Source organism: Pholcus phalangioides, unplaced genomic scaffold, assembly GCF_987345545.1.
Source record: "Pholcus phalangioides strain wild (caught in Gottingen) unplaced genomic scaffold, Ppha-v1.0 ptg000003l_1, whole genome shotgun sequence".
NCBI lineage: Eukaryota > Metazoa > Arthropoda > Arachnida > Araneae > Pholcidae > Pholcus > Pholcus phalangioides.
Window position 1 is genome coordinate 15,361,316 of NW_028301596.1, and position 19,027 is coordinate 15,380,342.

Consider the following 19,027-nt stretch of genomic DNA (forward strand, 5'->3'; position numbering starts at 1 on the left):
ATAAAAAATGTATTATGGTTGTCTTATCTAAGTATGTATAGCTCCGCAATTTATCTCACTGGGTCGATCATGCTTCTTTTTAAACATATTAATTGTGTTAAAATTCGTGACCCACCGGACTCAAGATGTTCCATTTAATGACGAACCAATAACTTGAATCTAACCAATTAGAGAAAAACTCCTTGGTGACACAACAATCTGGAATTGTCCCTAACTAAGCGATGCTGGTGCCGAAGCAGTGGAATGACAAATACAAGGACAACAACAGACAAAATGTCCAACGAGGTGGCTAAAAAATATTAATCACTCATGGTCAACCATATCCACCCCCTTGAAAATTTTAAACACTTCGATCATAACCCAGACACCTGCGCTTCTCCAATGTAAACATATTCAAGAAATGAAGTCTTTCTTCATAGCTCAGCCCTTGTGTACCAACAATAGCCCGCGTAGCTCTTCTCTGCACCATCTCAACCAAGTCTGCCTCTCTGTATAAAACTGTATCATTATACTGTTTGTGAGTAAATGCAGTTTAATTAACACTAGCTGTAATTTTTGGTGGGTTTTTGCAGCGGGTTTTCTCAAATTCCTATAACTTAAATAGCATTCAATACATAGATTTGTTAATGTATTTCTCTTTAGATACTGTATGACAATGCAATAAAACTATCCGAAAGCATAATGTTTGCGATCAAGTACAATTTTGAGGTGTAATTTTTTTAATGGGTTTCTTCAAAGGTTTTTTCTCGGGATGGACCAAATCAGACCATTGCTGGTGTTTTTAGTGAGATGTGCTTTAAAATTATTTTCGTGAAGTTTCTCTCTATCGAAAATGAATCTGTCATTTAAAAAAACCAGTATTTTGAGCGACGGAATCAAATAATTTTCCTTGAATAAGCATCTTACAAAGATTTAATATTATGATAATTATTTTTAGATTTTCCTAAACGCTGTTGGGAAAAGTAGCGAAGGATTTCGGCATTAGTTCTTATTACCGAGCTTGAAAATTATGTCTCGATTTTTTTTTGTTATTTTCCAACACGTAATGAAATTAAAAATTTAATAATAATAGAGATAATAATAGAATTAATGTTAATAATGAAGGAAAACCTTACTTTTTGCAGCGAATTTCTTCGTCACGGGAGGTGAATCTGCTGGAAAGAAAATGAAATGAAAAGACATTATTATGTGCCAATTTTTAACACTTAAAATGCATGCCATATTTTAAACAAATGCGCATTTATTAATATTTTGTTTTAATCAGACAATCATTTGCCAGCATTTAATTAGTTTGTGAACTATGCTGAGCCTTTCCCATGTTATAGAAATACTAAAAAAAGGTCAGCCCAGAGAGATCACAATTGCACAGCTTCAAGATTGCAGACGCAGTATGCGAAAGTATGGTTCAAATATAGTAAATCACATTTATCACAAAAAATGAGAAACTTTGCCTGGTTTTAATTTATACAAAAATTGCCACGTTTTTAAGACAAATAAATTCAATTGGTCGAATGGTCGACGCGTTTCGGCTCTTCAATGGAGAGCCGTCATCAGGACTTCGTGGTCAGAATTCACACGAATGAGTCGTGGAAGAGTGATGTTTACGTCTGGTCGTCCGAAGAGTTCGCCTTTGTATTTGCTGCGTCCGAGTGGTCTTTGGATGCGAATTGGGGAGCCATCCGTTGTAAAGCTTGGACAGGCTTTATTAACCTCAGTCGTGACAAAACTTCCAACACTTTACAACAGATGGCTCCCCAATTCGCATCTAAAGACCACTCGGACGCAGCAAATACAAAGGCGAACTCTTTGGACGACCAGACGTAAACATCACTCCTCCACTACTCATTCGTGTGAATTCTGACCACGAAGTCCTGATGACGGCTCTCCATTGAAGAGTCGAAACACGTCGACCATTCGACCAATTGAATTTATTTGTCTTAAAAACGTGGCAATTTTTGTATAAATAAAATCACATTTATAACACTTAATTGTGGAAGTTGTACTTCATGCTTGAAATTTCCGCATGCTCAACAGTTGCATTCCTATGTTAAAAATTCGATTTCTAGGCATGTCTTGTCATTTGTGTAAACTATTAAAAAGAAGAGGGGAAATAAATAAATAAAATATTTTTTTTTTTACTGATTTACTAAAAAAAAGTATTTTTCCTTCATTGCTTTGGAAATGAAAAGAAAAATCACGCATTATTTTATATTTTGGACTTGCCTCATAATAAAGAAGGCTATGTGTCAAATTAAGTAAAAAAAAAAGAAACCCATTTACCCATATTGAATATTTGTTTCATCCAGAAAAGTCACTCTAATGAATTAAAGTAATTATTTTACGTGTTGTTTCTAATAATCTGGAATTCACGCATGATTGTATTGTTTTCTATTATCAGGATTAGATTTAAAAGAAAAAGTTTAAAACACAACCAAATACATGTATATATGAAATTATACGCTCTTTTTTTGTCATCTATACATAGCAAAGATGTACAACCTACGTCCCGCGAATTTTTTTTGGTAGAACAGTATCAATACCCACACGATAAATACCTAGGCTGAACATATTTCATTCATAAAAATACGGGATATCGCCAAGAAGGGTATCAAAACAAGTAAAGTTGCCATTTACGTTCACAATAATTGTCAGAGGCAAGTTGACAATTACAACCGCAATAATTGCAAGTTGCCATTTACAGCAAAAAGAAAAAAAATGCTAAATTCAAGTAAAGTTGTCAGTTACAGTCAACATTTTTTCAAAGGGAAATAATGTTGTGATTTACCACTTAAACATATATGTGAAACGCAATTCAACTTGCCAGTTACAAACAAAAATATTTCAAAGGCAGATAAAGTTGCCATTTACAGATAGAATAATTGTCAAACGCAAGTGAAGTTGCTATTTAAAGCCGAAAAATTCGTCAAAGGCAAGCAAAGTTGTCAGCTTCAGCCAAAAAACATGCCAAAGGCAAATAAAGTTGTCCTTTGCCGTGTAAAAATTTATCAAAGTAAAGTTTCCAAGTACCACTGAGATTGCTGAAAAATGACCAGTCGCGGAAACTGATGGGTACTGCAATTAAAATGTAATGCATCAAAAAAACGTACATGTTTGACAAATATATGAAATGAATATATTTATTTCGCTATAACTAATCAGGATAGAGTCATAATTATCATATTGCAATTTATAAGTCATCTGAAAATATAAATAATCCTTGATTTCAAAAAAATCAATTAAGCCATGTTGAAAAAATGGGGAAAAACGGGACATTTTTAAAATAACGTTGGTATGACCAAAATCACGAAAAAAAAATATCCCCAAAATACGGGATATTTCATACTACGCGCAATCTTTCTATACAAGATCCTGACCAGCAAGAGGAAAAACTATCGCATATCTGGCCCACGTACTGAAAAGGCTGTGCCCCGGATCGGTAGGATTACTGGATAAATAAAACTGATTCTATGGCATGAAAAACATTTGAAATATTATAATACATTAGTTTATCCAATAAAGCTTCTCTTTAGTTATTAATTCATTTTTGAGGATCGATACACTCGTGATTTCAAAGATTGTACCAGTGCCACCTATTAGACCGTTTTTTACTTCGGTTATTGTTCCGGTTTTTATGCATTTTTCAAGTTTCTACTGTTTTTTGCCAACCCTGTATAATATTTTGAATAACTAGCTAATATCTCTTCTGGAGGACAGAGAGCTGGGGTCATTTTCTCTCTGATGTTGTTGTTCAAAATCAGCTGCAAAAAGTCTATGTCCCAGACTGACTAGCTCTGGAGTGCATAAAATGACCGTAGTGCCACGGACCGATCAAATAAGATTGGCTTATCCATATAGTAATATAATGCTTTATTTCACACCCCTTCTCATCCACACGGATATACTGGAAAGTGAATGCTTTCAAGATTAATAACGATGATACTCTTGCATAAATCAGGTACGATATGCGTATAATAACAACAGTAGGCAATAACGGCGAATTGAACTTCTCGAAGAATTTCTGCATTAGCGAATGGATTTTTCTCATTAGATATCTTGAGATATAAGTTATTTTTATTTCTCTCACATATATAAACAATATTTACTTCTCCAGTATTTTGAATGACGATCTAAAGCAGATAAGTAGTTTTCTAACTCAATTAAGAAATCTAAAATGGAAAGCGATAATAAATGTAAATTAATGTCTTATAAAATTCACTTTCATTAAACTACGGAAGAATAAGATAATATACACACTTTTTATGGAATCTTTCCGAGTTTTTGGAACTAGGAGCGAATAGTTTGAAATGATGGTAATAGTAATGATGAATATCAATTTTTATAATGCGAAACATGGCAATAAAATTCAATTTTCTCTCGTAGAAACTGGTTTTTTTTTAAAAAGGCTAGAAATTCCTCTATCCCAGTCAAAAGCATGTAAAATATCTGAGGAGCAGAAACGTAAAAATTATGCACTTTCTCAGAAAAGTAGGAAATACAACATAAATCTATCCCTTATGGATATGTTGTTTTTTCGCGTCTGCTTCTAGTCTGGCCTTATTCACTCCCGCTTTATTCGCACATTCTCAGGTACTGAATATTTTTCCTTAGTTTTTATTCTTTGAAAGCATTTTCCACTAATTTGCATGCTTTTATGACTAATATTTTTTTCTCCTTTTTCTCCTTTGTAGTAATTTTAAAACCAATCACATCATGAACGTTGATAAATATGAAAAATTACGTCATATATTCAATTGAACTATTGCATTTATCAAATTACGACTGATGCGTTAGAATAAATATGGATTAATGGTGCTTACGTGAATGATGTGAGAATTTATATTGGTGGAGTGATTTGACCTATGTATGAGTTTTCAATCAGTAGATAGAATTGAACTGATTGAATTGAAGTTTCTGTCTTGAACGGGGAATAAAGTCATTTGTTTGAGTTTGATTCACAACTGGAGAAATTTGATTTCGTTTTCGAAAGAGCTAGTCTTTCGCATATCTTGACTAGCATGGCGCAAAGATTAAATTTAATCAATCTTATGAGATACGACCATGCTGAATTTTAACGCAATGTCTTACAATCCAGAAGCCATTGCTACATTAAAACCCGATAATAATCTCATTCGAGAGATTGCAAAATTGTGGCTTTAAAACAAGGTCTCGGATATTTAAGATAGTGGTCTATATACAGGGCGGATACTATGGACCGCCAAATACATACAAACGCGATTCTTTGTGAAAAAATTATACCGAAAAAAAATAATTTTAGGATAGCAAGAATATTCCGGGAGTTATAACGTTTTGAAGTTTTGTGACGTGTCAGTTTAGTAAACAACCACATAACAAAGGAAATTTTTCCCCTGCAAGCAGGTTGCAGCTAATTGAAAACGAACATAGATATTCAATCCCGTTAGGAAACCAAGTTGAGTTTTTATATAGTTTACAATTGACTAATTTCTTTTGGTGAAGAGTACTCTTATAACCTTGTTATCGCGTGTTACTTTCACCCATTATGTTGGTAAATTTACAATCAGATTTGTAAAGTGTTAGCCAAATGAGATATTTTAGAAAAATGGTTTTCCCAAAATCAACACTTTTTTTGCCAAAATATGGTAATTTTCTCCCGTTCACTATCAAGTTAATTTTTCTGAAATGTTAGGAAAAAAAATTTGGGTTTGCGCATCTTTAGCTTCCTTGATTTCTCTCAGGTTAAATAAATAGCAGCTTCAAGACCCAACTTATACGGTTGGTGAATTTGGCATGTTCTGTAAGGGATGAATCAATTTTTAAAGCGGGCGCGGTAGCCCAGGCCGATAAGATACTCGTCTGAAGTACCAAAGGATGTTTAGAGGTGTCGCGAGTTAGATACCCGGTTCGTTCTCGTCACAAACTTTCTTAACGGAGGGGTACAACAGAAACGGTGACATGACCACAGAAAAAATTGCTACCGCAGGGAGTCCCCCCTCGAGGGGTCAGCGCACTAACCTCTCGATGAGTTTAAAAACCAGCCTGCCATTCGGAATCGGCAATAAATTGTAAGTCCTTGTCTAATTAGCCCTCGTGTGCAGAAAATGACCGTGGTGCGACAAAAATGATAAATTTTTTAAGCATTTTAACTCCATAATTATTGATCCAATCAAAAAAAACTGAAAACACTTTTCATATTATTTTTCTACAAACAATAACGTAATTATTGGGCAGTCGATAGTATCCCCTGTGTGTAAAATTTATTTTTGTGTTTCTGTGTATGTTCTCTATACAAATCTACAATTGCTGGTCGATCGTCAAGGAATTTTTAATGTACCAAACAGGACCCGACTTGAATAATAGGCTAATTTAAAAGTTGTCAGAACTCTGAATAAACACCCGTAATGGGCGGAAAATTGTCGGGCAACAATGGCTCTGGGGCCTCAACAATGGCTCTCAGAATGTTTACGCTGGTTACCTTGGTTCACCAAAGAATTTATTTAAGAAATGTTTATGTCTTTACAATGGTTTGTCATTTCTTTAATGCTTCCAGTATATCGAGAAACCTAGGAAGCGAAGGGTATTTCTGCTAGTTTGAAATAAAGTACACTGGCTTTCATAACTTAGGCACGGCACGGCTCATATAGCATAACGACACCACTTTTATCTTGCTCCTCTGGATTTTATGGATAGTGGACCACAAACACGTGTCACTCGGGGGTACAGTTCCTTTACGTGAAGTCTTCGGTGCTGCTGAGACAGTACTGGCAGATATTTTCTGACCAGGTGATGCTGCAACCATGGATGCAACAGTTATAGAGGTCGCTTGTTATTTTGCTTGGCTACTAAAGCAATATACTGATCGTCAGAGGAGGAGGGAACCCTTGGTCGACCGGGCCGATGTCTCAGAACAACTTCCGACTAGTTTGGAATTGTTTTCATATTCGGTACATTGCTATAGTAGACAAGCGGAATCGACGAGCGATCCCCACAGCTGCTACATCCACGGTTGTATCGTCACTTGGTCAGACAATATCTGCTAGTACTGTACGTCGAAGGTCCACATGAAGGCAATGGGTACTACGTGTTTGTGATCCACTGACCATCCAGTACAGAGTGACACGGTTATGTTATATAAGCCGTCACGTGCTTCACTTTTGGTAAGTCAGTATACGTTTAAAGCCAAGGCCTGTGTTTGATTAATAGTAACAAAAAACTAAATAATTTTAATATATCGTATGGTCTAACATGAGTGTATTTAAAGCTTTATACATTGATTAAAAAGAATGTATATGTATATATATAACATTGATTGTGCACTAATAAGATAGAATGTTAATGTACACAACTTTCACACACAAACTGCTCATTCTGTTACTTCATATTTAAAAAGGGGAAAAAAAGATGTTGAGTGAAATCAATTTTCCGTAACCCTAGCCATTAATTAACTAATTTTTAAAAAAATTTATGATGGCTTCCATTTGGCTAACAGTTATGGGATAGTTTTTGGAAACCTACAGGGAGGATACACTAGTCCCTCGGTGTCACAGTGTGAATGTTCCTAACTCATATATTTTTTTGTGTTTTTGTTTTTGTCTTTGCACAAGTTTGTACCAGTTGCCATGTTCCTGTTGTATTTGTTGAATAAAAAAAAACTTCATTGGCATTATTCTGAATGAAAATTGGTCGGGAATGCAGCCTCCTGACGTTATATCTGAAATGCCATGGTAATTGAGGTTGACTGCTCATAACTTTTTTACGCATGTGTTGCCTGAGTTCCACTTCGTTAAGTTGAATATCATATAGCAGTCTCTAAATTTAGTACAGAAAATAAGGGGTATTTAGGACCTAGTACTACGGTAGCGTACCGACTGAGATGAAAGAAAATTTACTCGAGCACAAGTTGCTAAAGTAAATATTTAACACACACATCACACAGGAATAAAACATAGTATAGAGTCGATGAAGGCCAAGGTGGGGTGTGTTCCAGGGCTGAGCAGTTCATTATCCCGGATCGAATCCCGATGTTGTTAGACGAAGAAAAGTCGGAAAGGAGAAGGAAAGAGGGAAAAAAAAACGAAAACACGAGGAGAGAAAATCAGAGAATCGGCATTTTGCTCAGCGTAATTCTTGCTCGATTCATGTCCCTGAAGGAAAACGTTAATTCGCCTGGGAACGTTGCTTCAAACGTGACTTATGCTTCGGGGGGGATTTTTGTTTTACCTGCTAGACATTTTTTTCTTCACCAATCTTCACACATCTTATTCTTATAGGACAGTCAATGTGTTAATGTTCTATCAAAAAAAAAAAAAAAAGCCGGTTGAGTTGCTTATTTTTTGTCTTTGACGGAAACCTAAGCAACATTTTGGATTTTTTTTTTCATAGATGGAATACGAATATTATTACATGAATAATAATGAGTGTGACCATAATTTTTGGATGCTACAACAACGTAATGTCGGGACAATATATCGATTGATAGCCAGTTAATATATATTGTGAAACTGTGAAACACTTAATGCGGTTTATATATATATATATATATATATATATATATATATATATATATATATTGTATTTTTATGGATTCCGGATGCATCTGGTACCTAAGTGAGTTAACGTTCTTGAAAAAGATATCCTAATGACCTCAAATCAAATCTGTAATCAATAACTTAATCTAAATCCTTGTATCTGCAATCATATCTGTAATATTTTATCTGCAATATGTGATCTGCATTGAAATATGCAATTGAATCTGCAATCTGTTACCTACAAACAAATCCGCAATCTCTTATTTATATTCTGTTTCGTAAAAACAATTTCGCAATCTCTTATTTATATTCTGTTACCTACAAACAAATCCGCAATCTCTTATTTATATTGTGTTACGTACAAACAAATCCACAATCTCTTATTTACATTCTATTACCTACAAACAAATCCGTTATATCCTTTATCTATGAAATCTTTAATACATTATTTTCACTCAGATGTGCAATGAAATCGATAATCCCTTATCTGCATTCAAATGTGCAATTAAATCGTTGATCTGTTACCTGCCCTCAAATGTGTAATCTAATCTCTATAATCGAATATATAATCTGTTATCTTAACTCAAATGTGGAATATGTTACCTACAAACAAAATCTCCAATCACATATGCAATCCAAATTACAATCTGTTACCCACCAATACGTCTGAAACCCCCTGTGCGATAAAATCTACTGTATGTTATCAACAAATAAATCTATAATCGTATATCTACAATAAAATGTGCAATCTTGTATCTACAATAAAATATGCAATCTTGTATCTACAATAAAATATGAAATCTTGTTTCTACAATAAAATATGCAATCTTGTATCTACAAGAAAATCTCAAATTTAGGCCTACTACTTGCCCTCAAATGTACAATCAAATCGATAATCTGCAATCGAATTACAATCAAGCTCTCCCACAACGACTGTGATTGTATCACGACTCCTCAATCATAACATCAAGTTATGGTGCTCGCCGATTCCCATGAATGAGAATAATAAACCTCGCTTTTAACGTTACTGAAACTCAAAGAATTCAAATATAACGGCCGAATTTTCGTAAATGTTGTTTCTGTTATATATTGAGAGACTAATCCCAAGAAATTCTCAAGTAGCCTTGTACATTGCAAAAAATCCCTCTTTAAATAAATATTCATAGCGATGTACTAAACTTGGGAAATATCTGTAGGCAAATTACATAAAAGGTTTACTAGATAAGCCTTCGTCTGTGATCAACAGTATATTTCGACAAATAACAATTCCACACGTTACCTGAATTCTACCAGAACTTTCACTTTTATAATGCTTTAAAATCTATTTAAAAACTAAATTATCAGGAGCAACCATACGATACCCCATCTAACGTGAAGTATTCCATAACTCAAACGCTCATACGCATCAGCATATTCACCAAATATTCACAAATAAGGTACTATCAAGTGCACTTCATTTTTCTCCTGTAGTTTTTTGGTTTTTTTTCTTTTTGCAAAGGCTGTGAACTATCGATATGGGATGACTCGTCCCTCATTTCCATTTAAAAGAGAGAAATATTTCACTTTGAAATTGTTTCGGAGAGGTGATATCGGCATGAAAGTACATATACGGGGAATATTTATTAGCGATAACTAAAAAGTGTGTTTCGATGTACCATCGTCTCGTAAAAGAAAAGACGTATTTTCAAGAATATAAAAGAAAAACTGACGTAAAAATTTTTCGAGTAACATCAGCGAAAGTGGACTGTCATTCTAAACCACTAGCGTGTAGATATCGCTAACTGCGAATGAAAGATGGTGGAATAAAAGAACTATACAAGAAAAAATGGAAAAATATTAGAGTAAAAAAAAAAGCATTTACGTGCCGTGTTTGAAGTTAATATCCGTACAATTCCGGGAATGCTGACGTAATCATACGGAGTCCGCTGGGGTGGATACGGTGAACATATTTTTACAAGTCACGCCACTCTTCCGTTCCTGGTTTCAATAGCCATTCTCAAAGCCAGATAGATATATATCTTTTTACGATCTCCAGAACGGAAGAGTTAGACCGAATTCTTAAGTCTCCAGACAGGAAAAAGTACATTGAAGAAAAGAATTGAAGAACCGAAGTTACATCCTTCGACATTTAAAGAATACCATCCATGAACGAAACAATGAAGATGGAAGAATGGCGTATCCATTTTTCTCTTACTTTTTTCATGTATTTGGAGTATTTAGGAATAAAATGAACTGTGCCATTTTATAGAAATTAATTTTTCCATAGGACTTCTTATTTTATTTTGTGCCGGTATCTCGATGTATGAATATCACGATGAATTATATGTTGCTTACAATATGTGTTAAGCATTTTTTTTTTTTATTTGGGAAACTAAGCAGAACATTCTATGCTTTTACAATGGCTTTCAACAAAATCTGAAATAAAAATCTAACTAAAGGAAATAAAGCAAAAATAATGATGTCTTAAGGCCTTTTTCAGCAATTCAAGCTGAAAATTTAGTTCCTCTTCTTCGGTTTTCACCATGAATTTAAATAAAAAATAACTAATATAACTGAGAAGTAAAAATGAATCATCCATTATTAGTTACTAACTCATCTCAATATGATAATGTTGTTTCGCAGTCATTCCTAGAAAAATATAAAAATATATCCTGGAAAACATAAAAAGGACTGGACTGTTTTTCAATGCTTATTGGTGTATTGATAATAATCCAAGAACAAACCTTAAAACTCACTATATTGATTTTGTATAGGTCGCACTCATTTACAGTTTTTAGAAAAAAGAACTAGATTCCATCTTAAAAATATCAAACACAGAGATGTATTTTTTATAGGAGATATCAAGATTCGCATCCTAAATACTACATATGGTGAAAATTCTACATACACTCTTGAATACTCGTACTCCATCAATAATTTAACATTATTCCAAGTTTCTCAAATCAAATACCTTGGTGTTATAATCTCAGCAAACCTACGTTGGAACAAACATGTTAACTACGTTTACCAGAAGTGTCTTAACAAACTTTTCTTCCCCCGTCGCAACCTTAAACACTCCACTCGGGATATCAAACTACTCCGTTACCAAACGTATGTCTCCCCCGTTCTTTCCATCGCAGCTGAAATCTGGGACCCTTACACCTCCAGTAATATAGACAAACTCGAATCAATCCACCCCATTTGCTCACGACTGCTGGTCATCTTTCGTATCCGGACTTCATCTTTTTCCTCTCTATACTTTTCGTCTCATTTCTCGATTAACATTGTTGTATAAAATTTTTCATGGTCAATTCAACATAGATACCTCTGGTATCTTAGCCAAACCGTCCTACATCTCTAAAAGACTCGACCATTCCCTTAAAATAAAACCTATTTTTGCTTCCCCTGACTGCTTTAAATACAGCTTCTTCCCTGATACCATTCGTGAATGGAACAAACTCCCAAGCTCTATTGTCGAATTCCCCATCACTAGTTTCTTGTCCAATATCAAAGAATATTATCACAAAAATGAGAAACTTTGCCTGGTTTTAATTTATACAAAAATTGTCACGTTTTCAAGACAAATAAATTCAATTGGTCGAATGGTCGACGCGTTTCGGCTCTTCAATGGAGAGCCGTCATCAGGACCTCGTGGTCAGAATTCCCACGAATGAGTCGTGGAGGGGTGATGTTTACGTCTGGTCGTCCGAAGACCAGACGTATTGAAAACTGAACCTACCAGAAAGTGTTGAAAAACTTTCAACACTTTGCAACAGATAGCTCCCCAATTCGCATCCAAAGAACACTCGGACGCAGCAAATACAAAGGTGAACATTTCGGACGACCAGACGTAAACATCACCCCTCCACGACTCATTCGTGTGAATTCTGACCACGAGGTCCTGATGACGGCTCTCCATTGAAGAGCCGAAACGCGTCGACCATTCGACTAATTGAATTTATTTGTCTTGAAAACGTGGCAAATTTTGTATAAATCAAAGAATATCTTTGTCATTTTCAATCGCATCCTCTTGTATAGGCCTCTAGAGCCCACAATATTGTATAAATAAATAAAGAAATATGGTGCTCACTCTGATTATTTGGGTATTCTCTATAGTCATGGCTTCATCTCTAATTTCCAATGCTACAAGGCCACATTTATACCCATGCATTGATTACGTATTCATTCGCTGCTCAATTAAAATTGACGAAATTTCCTCAGCTATATTCACCACTACTTAAGCTGATCGTTATCCAATCTCTTCTAAGCTAAAAAAAAATTGTGTAATCCAAAACCTGCTAATGGTAAATTTTATTTTAAACATCTCATTGGAATTCCATCATATCTTAAAAATTAGTTTTACACTTACAAAAAATTCTTCAATGCAGAATTTTGATCAATTCATCTTTAAACTCGAAACTGAGAGAAATTAATAATCATACTAAATATACCTTCATACAGAAAACAAGAAAAAATATAACAAACCTTAGATTACACCTGCATTGATGAATTTGATCAAAATGAAACAAAAACTTTTATTTAAAATCTGAAAAAGTATCTGTATGATTTATCAATTTTAAACAAACTTATAAAAACATCATCATTAATGAAACATCATTTCTTAAAAGTCAAATAAAATTACCAAAAAAAAAAAATTGTTTACACAACTAAATTTTCTAACTGCATCACATTAAATTAATGTCCATTAAATAATGACACAATTAATTTTAACAATTAATTTTAACTATACAGGGTGGCCAAAAAGTCGGTAGGAACTTTAACAATTCAAAAACCGGAAAAATAACCGAAATAAAAAACGGTTTGCAGGGTTAGCATCGCTAGGCCACGGGATTTTTTGGACAGGAAAAAAACCAAAAACAGCCGATAGGTGGCACTGACATACATAAGTCAAAGAAAAGATACGCAAATAACGAACAGAATGCTTCCAAATCGTTTATTACAGCAGTATGTGTTCCACATTACCACCACCACAGGAAATAACACACTGCAGGCGAGCAAAAATCCCACTTCGGCAGAGTGCAACAGGCCCACATACACGGTTTACAACGGTGAACTGATTGTGGATTAGGAGCTCAAGTTCTTATAACCGTCTAATTTGCATGTTTCCACCGAAGTCGGTCGTGCCAGCGCCACGTATCGACTGTTTTTTGAGTTATTTTTCCTCTTGTCCAAAAAAAATTACCGTGACCTAGCGATGTCAACCCTGCAAATCATTTTTTTTTCGGTTATTTTTCCGGTTTTTATTCATTTTTGAAGTTTCTACGGAATTTTTGCCCACCCTGTACTTGAAATAATGAATTTTAACATTAAATTACTAAGAGGTTCTTTTAAATAATGTCCTTAAAATTCTGAAATTCACCAAAAAAAATCGTGTCTTATGGGTTTTTTCTCTCTCTTTTGTAATAGCATTCGGCAGAATTAATTCACATTACATGTACGCGTAATGGACTGATTATTTTAGCACTTCATAATATTGATTCGATCAATGCAACCATCCACGTTGTCGTGTTCAAGTTAAATTTCCGGCTTTTTATTCAACGCTTTGCAATCAGATTCGAAACTTCTACATTCAAGTATTGAGATTATTCTATTTAATCAGAACTAAATTATGTACATCTGATGATTGTATATAAGGAAATTTTCCTATTCAATTCCGAAAAATGCTGCATTCGGTCCGAAAGTAAAAGTAATCTTTAATTAAAACCAAATTTTATTTTTCCCATCATTAACACGTTTAATCGAGTTATACCAAGGGGACACAAAATTTTTAATTACAAACTTTTCATTATTTCAAGTGTTCTATTATACTCCATCTCTTTCACCGGCTGTTTATATTAATGATTACGCTTTGTTATGAATCGCGTTGACACTTTTTGCTTTTAAATATTTCAAAATTAGAATTTGAAGAGAATATATACCATTTCTTCCAGAAAATATTCAAATATATATCACAATAGCCGTTTTGTTTTCTTTTTGTTAAGGTTTTCTTGAAATCAATTGATAATCGATATATTTACGCATTTTTATTTTTATTTAAGAGAGTGATTCTCTGAGGTTTCTTATACAGAAAGCTTGAAAGAGATTTTGTGAATTGCTTAGAAGAACCATAGGGAGAGGCCCATGATACGACAGATCCTACCTTGCATTCATTTTTGTTCGAATTTTTCTGGAGCTTCAATCAACTATTCGGTCTAAGTTGTTATCTCGATCTTTTCTGATTCAAATTTAAAGCCTGATTATAATTGAGAATTTTTTCTTCACATTGATTATAACATGCAGAAACTGTTGCTTCACACAATAGTTTCCAAAGGCACTGGGAAGATACCTACGCAGATGAATATATAATCGATCTCAAATGGCGATAACATAGAAAGTGCCAGTAATGAATTTGGGGTATCTTGAGTAAGCGTATCTCAACCATTAGTTCACGGACCTGTGTAGACAGATGGTATTTCCTGCATGTTCACGTAACATTTCGACAAACTCCTGAAGACACTACATGATTGGGGGATGTACATCGTTGCGAGGGTGAGGAGGATGCTTTTGAAAATTTCTGTTTATTAAAGAAAATCGAACAAAACAATTGAATGAAAGTTAGTGTAGCGTTTTACGTATCAGAAACAACGCTGAAGCAAAAACAAAAACGTTTGATTATTGACGTATATGCAGTTTTATTTTTTAAGAAGCAGCGGAAATCCAACCTTTAAAAAGGAACAGATTTTTCATTTAAAATTTATTAAATAAAGTTTTGTCAATATTTAGACTGTTAATTCGCAGTTTTTTATTTAGCCGTGAGAAACACCGTGTAGAAGAGTTTGTATCCATTCCAGTTTGTATCCAGAAAGTATTTATCCCATTTCTGCCGTGGTTCTTGAAACTGTTCACTTTCTTCGCCGGTTTGAAAATATTATCGAAAAATTCTTGGATAGTGTTAGATTAAGAGTGCTTATGGGCAAGATACTCGTGCGAACTTCTAACATGGTCCAGGTTTTCTTTAACACCACCTGCTTATATCGCTCCCTTAAGACAGAGCTACGGGCCATGATCTGGTTGGAAGGTATAAAAATGTTAGAAAAAGTAATATAATGCTAGTTTTGTTACTAACGAATACCTGCTGCCATCTATGACATACAAAGGATATTGCGGCACGTTGTCTATTGACTACCGCAAAATATTTCCTATGGTCTCTGTAACTTATAACTTTTTCCATATTCAGTGCACCAAAAAAAATAATATTGCTTGAATTTTGTGACAAACATAAAACATAGTTTTCATCATTGAAGCGCATAAATTTCACACTAGTGTGCAGCATAAAAATAAACAATATACAGGGAGCATATCAACCGGGGAAATGACATTTTACAGGCGAACCGTTGATCCTAGAGGTATACATCCAGCTAGGAAAAAGTTTTAAAATAACTCTTAGAACTAATATATGTCATTGATGTTTGAAGGGGTTGTGTAGTTATAAAAATAAAAAATAATAATTTTTATACAATCCCCGTGTGCCCGTGAACCTAATTAAAAGGAGGTTGCCTTATCTCTTCCCTTGTTTTGTGTCTCCCTCCTCCTAGTGGAAAAAAACCCTTGTTTCCAAGTGCATTATTCATTGAGATATTCGAATTCAAAAAACGAAGGAAATTTAAAAAAACAACAACGTTAAATGAGGGTAAAACGGTATTTCCGAATATGGAGTTGTTTTTTTCCCCAACTTTCAACATGTAAACTAATGATATTCCAGTGCAAGCTTTGAATCATATTTATCTGGTTAAGTAAGTGAATAGCCCTATAAAGATGGAAACCCAAACGTCATTTCCGTAATTAAAATAATCAGAAGAGGAAAGATGTAATTTCAAATATTTTTGCTTGAATGATTTTTGTAAATACTTACAGAAATAAGGTAAAAGAAAAAACTCTTGATCTAAGAGGAAAAAAATATATTTCAAAGATGCCGCTTATACAGCAAAAGAAAATGGTGGATACAAGACCCATGTATACGAATCACAACACCCTGGAGGTCTACTTAAAAAAAGTCATGTACCAGTAAATTCACTTGATATGTTTGCTTTCCGTGGAGTATTTTTTTTTGCTTTGAAACGTCCCAAATAAACATAATTTCAAATTATAAAATATTTTTTTCTTACACGAATATTTCAATATTTATTTTAAATTATTAGCTAAGGAGGATTATTTTCACAACCATTTTGTGTATTTCTTACATATAGATTACTTAATTTAAAAAAAAAAATTACATTCTAACATTCATGAAGAAGTATAGTTATTCGATTGATTCGTCTTCGTTTTTAATAATGATTCGTAATAAATTTATTTATGGGATAGTCAAGTATACTTAATATGCTTAATATGTTCCGCACTTCTGATTCAGTGAGAGTTCTAGGATTATTTCCAAAGTGTATCGAGAGGATACTATTTTGCAATTTTTTCACAATAATAATAGCATTAATGGTTTCACAGTTATAATAAGTAATTAAATCTTGATTTAACTGCATTTTATCTTATAATGTCTGAGACAGTAATTATAGTTTCTGGATTTAAACTGTTTAGAATTTTGAAATTCTGTATATTAAGAACTAGAACTCGAGTTACTTATTATTTATTTATTTTTATTTATTCAATATTGATTGGCCGAGGCCTATACAAGAGAATGCGGAATTATATATTAGTTTTATTCTTGCTAATATTAACTAGCGTCCTATTATTCATTTATTCTACTTTCATTCAAATCAAACATATAATTTTATTATGGGGCATTACATAAATCTACAATTAATTTGATCATCGTTAATACTACTATTCAGCCCCGTATGATGTTCAAATATCTTTTTAATGTACAATTTCATAGAACATCGTTTGAATTTATTGAACATTTGAAAATTATTTGAACTTGAAAATTATTTGAAAATTTGAAAACATTTGAAAATTATTTGAACTTATGGAACATTAGAACATTGCTTGATCTTATTATACCAAACTTACAGAGGGTATCTATCATACGAGCCCAAGTGGGTCATGAAACAATCTACCAACCCTGCCCTATCTCGAACCGTTTTCGAGTTATGGTGGACAATCGATTATGGAAGAAAATGCATGAAGTCTGAAAAAAAACACAGATTTATGAAGTTTCTGAGAGATCTATATATGCAAACTAAGCACATGTGTGGAAAGCGCAGAAAAATTCCTATAAGGTCTCACCGATTTCATTGCAATATCTAGATTTAATGGCGAGCTAAAAGCGATGAAAGATTGGCGAAGTTGAAAATCGAATTGTCGCCAGAAATTTTAATAGTCAATTCTGCAATCACCCTTCTAGTCGTCTAATCGGTCAGCTTTGCCAAAAATTTGTCCATTCCACAGCTTTTGAAAGAGCCTAGAATATACCAAATTGATCATCTAGTTCAGAAGAAATTTATATACTAGTCGTTTGTTTGCAATACATAACTGAAATCTGCATTCGTCGAAGTAATTTTAGTAGATTTTAGTGGCAATTCTATTTTTCACTTCGCTGATATCTCAGCGCTTGTAGCAGTTGTAGCTAGAAGAGTGTTTAAACACAGAATTGGCGATTAAAATTTTGGCGACAATTATATTCTGAACTTTGCCTATCTTTCAGCGCTTGTAGCTCGCCATTAAAACCAGATATTTCGATGAAATTGGTATCACCTAACAGCATTTTCTCTGTTCTTTCCAAATGCTTATATATGCTTATTTTGCGTATATAAACCTTTCAGAAAGTTCCCGAATTCTGGTTTATTTTTCAGTCTTGACGCATTTTTTTTTCAACGATTTTAGATAGGACAGGTTTGGTGGGGTGTTTCATGATCCACTTGGGCTCGTCTATCGCCCTCTTTCATTTGGCAGAATAGGTCGGGGATTCACCCTGTATATGTTTTTTTTTCTTTATCGTCAGATATCAGTAGTACAAAAGAAAAACATTTCTTATTATTTCTTACATTTCTTATTGTGTTGGTTTTAACCCTTATATAGCTGGCGTTGTGGAAATTCTGTGCGTAAATTTCGTCGTGGGGTCACTCCCCAGCAAGTATTAATGCATTTTAAAAATCAACGAAAAGAGTCTTTATAAAAGCAATGGGTTTTTACATGACTTCATTCATCTGTCAATTAATTCACTTAATAATTCTTCAAATTTCTATAATTATTTTCCCAAAAAAAATTATTTTATTAAGACACACATTCGAAAAAAATTAAAGGATACATGACTTTTGAAACTTTTTTTTAAAATATATATATAATTTTTGAATGCAATTTTCATGATTGAAAACTGAACAGATACGATTAAAATATACTCAGAAAGTAAAATTTACGAATTAAAATAATATTTACTATATTTTCACGAACCCCAAAATTGGTCTTATTCCAAGTCAGAAACACAGTACTTGCAAACAACACCATGAAATAATGATCACCATCATAAATTCTATCACATAGAATTTACGTACAGTTCACTAACAACACTGTCCTCATGCTCACCTCGAATATCCGAT

General features: G+C 33.7%; 1 protein-coding gene across 3 annotated transcripts in view; it reads right to left on the reverse strand.

Annotated features, from left to right (window-relative positions):
* Nucleotides 1-19,027, reverse strand: part of LOC149088158 (agrin-like) — a 147,598-nt gene that overhangs the window by 104,432 nt on the left and 24,139 nt on the right. For 2 of the 3 annotated variants that reach the window (XM_089245026.1, XM_089245044.1), the window contains exon 2: nucleotides 1,116-1,154. In XM_089245026.1, the coding sequence (XP_089101152.1) occupies nucleotides 1,116-1,154 (39 nt within the window). The remainder of the gene's footprint in view (nucleotides 1-1,115; nucleotides 1,155-19,027) is intronic. The other variant, XM_089245035.1, reaches the window with a different exon arrangement.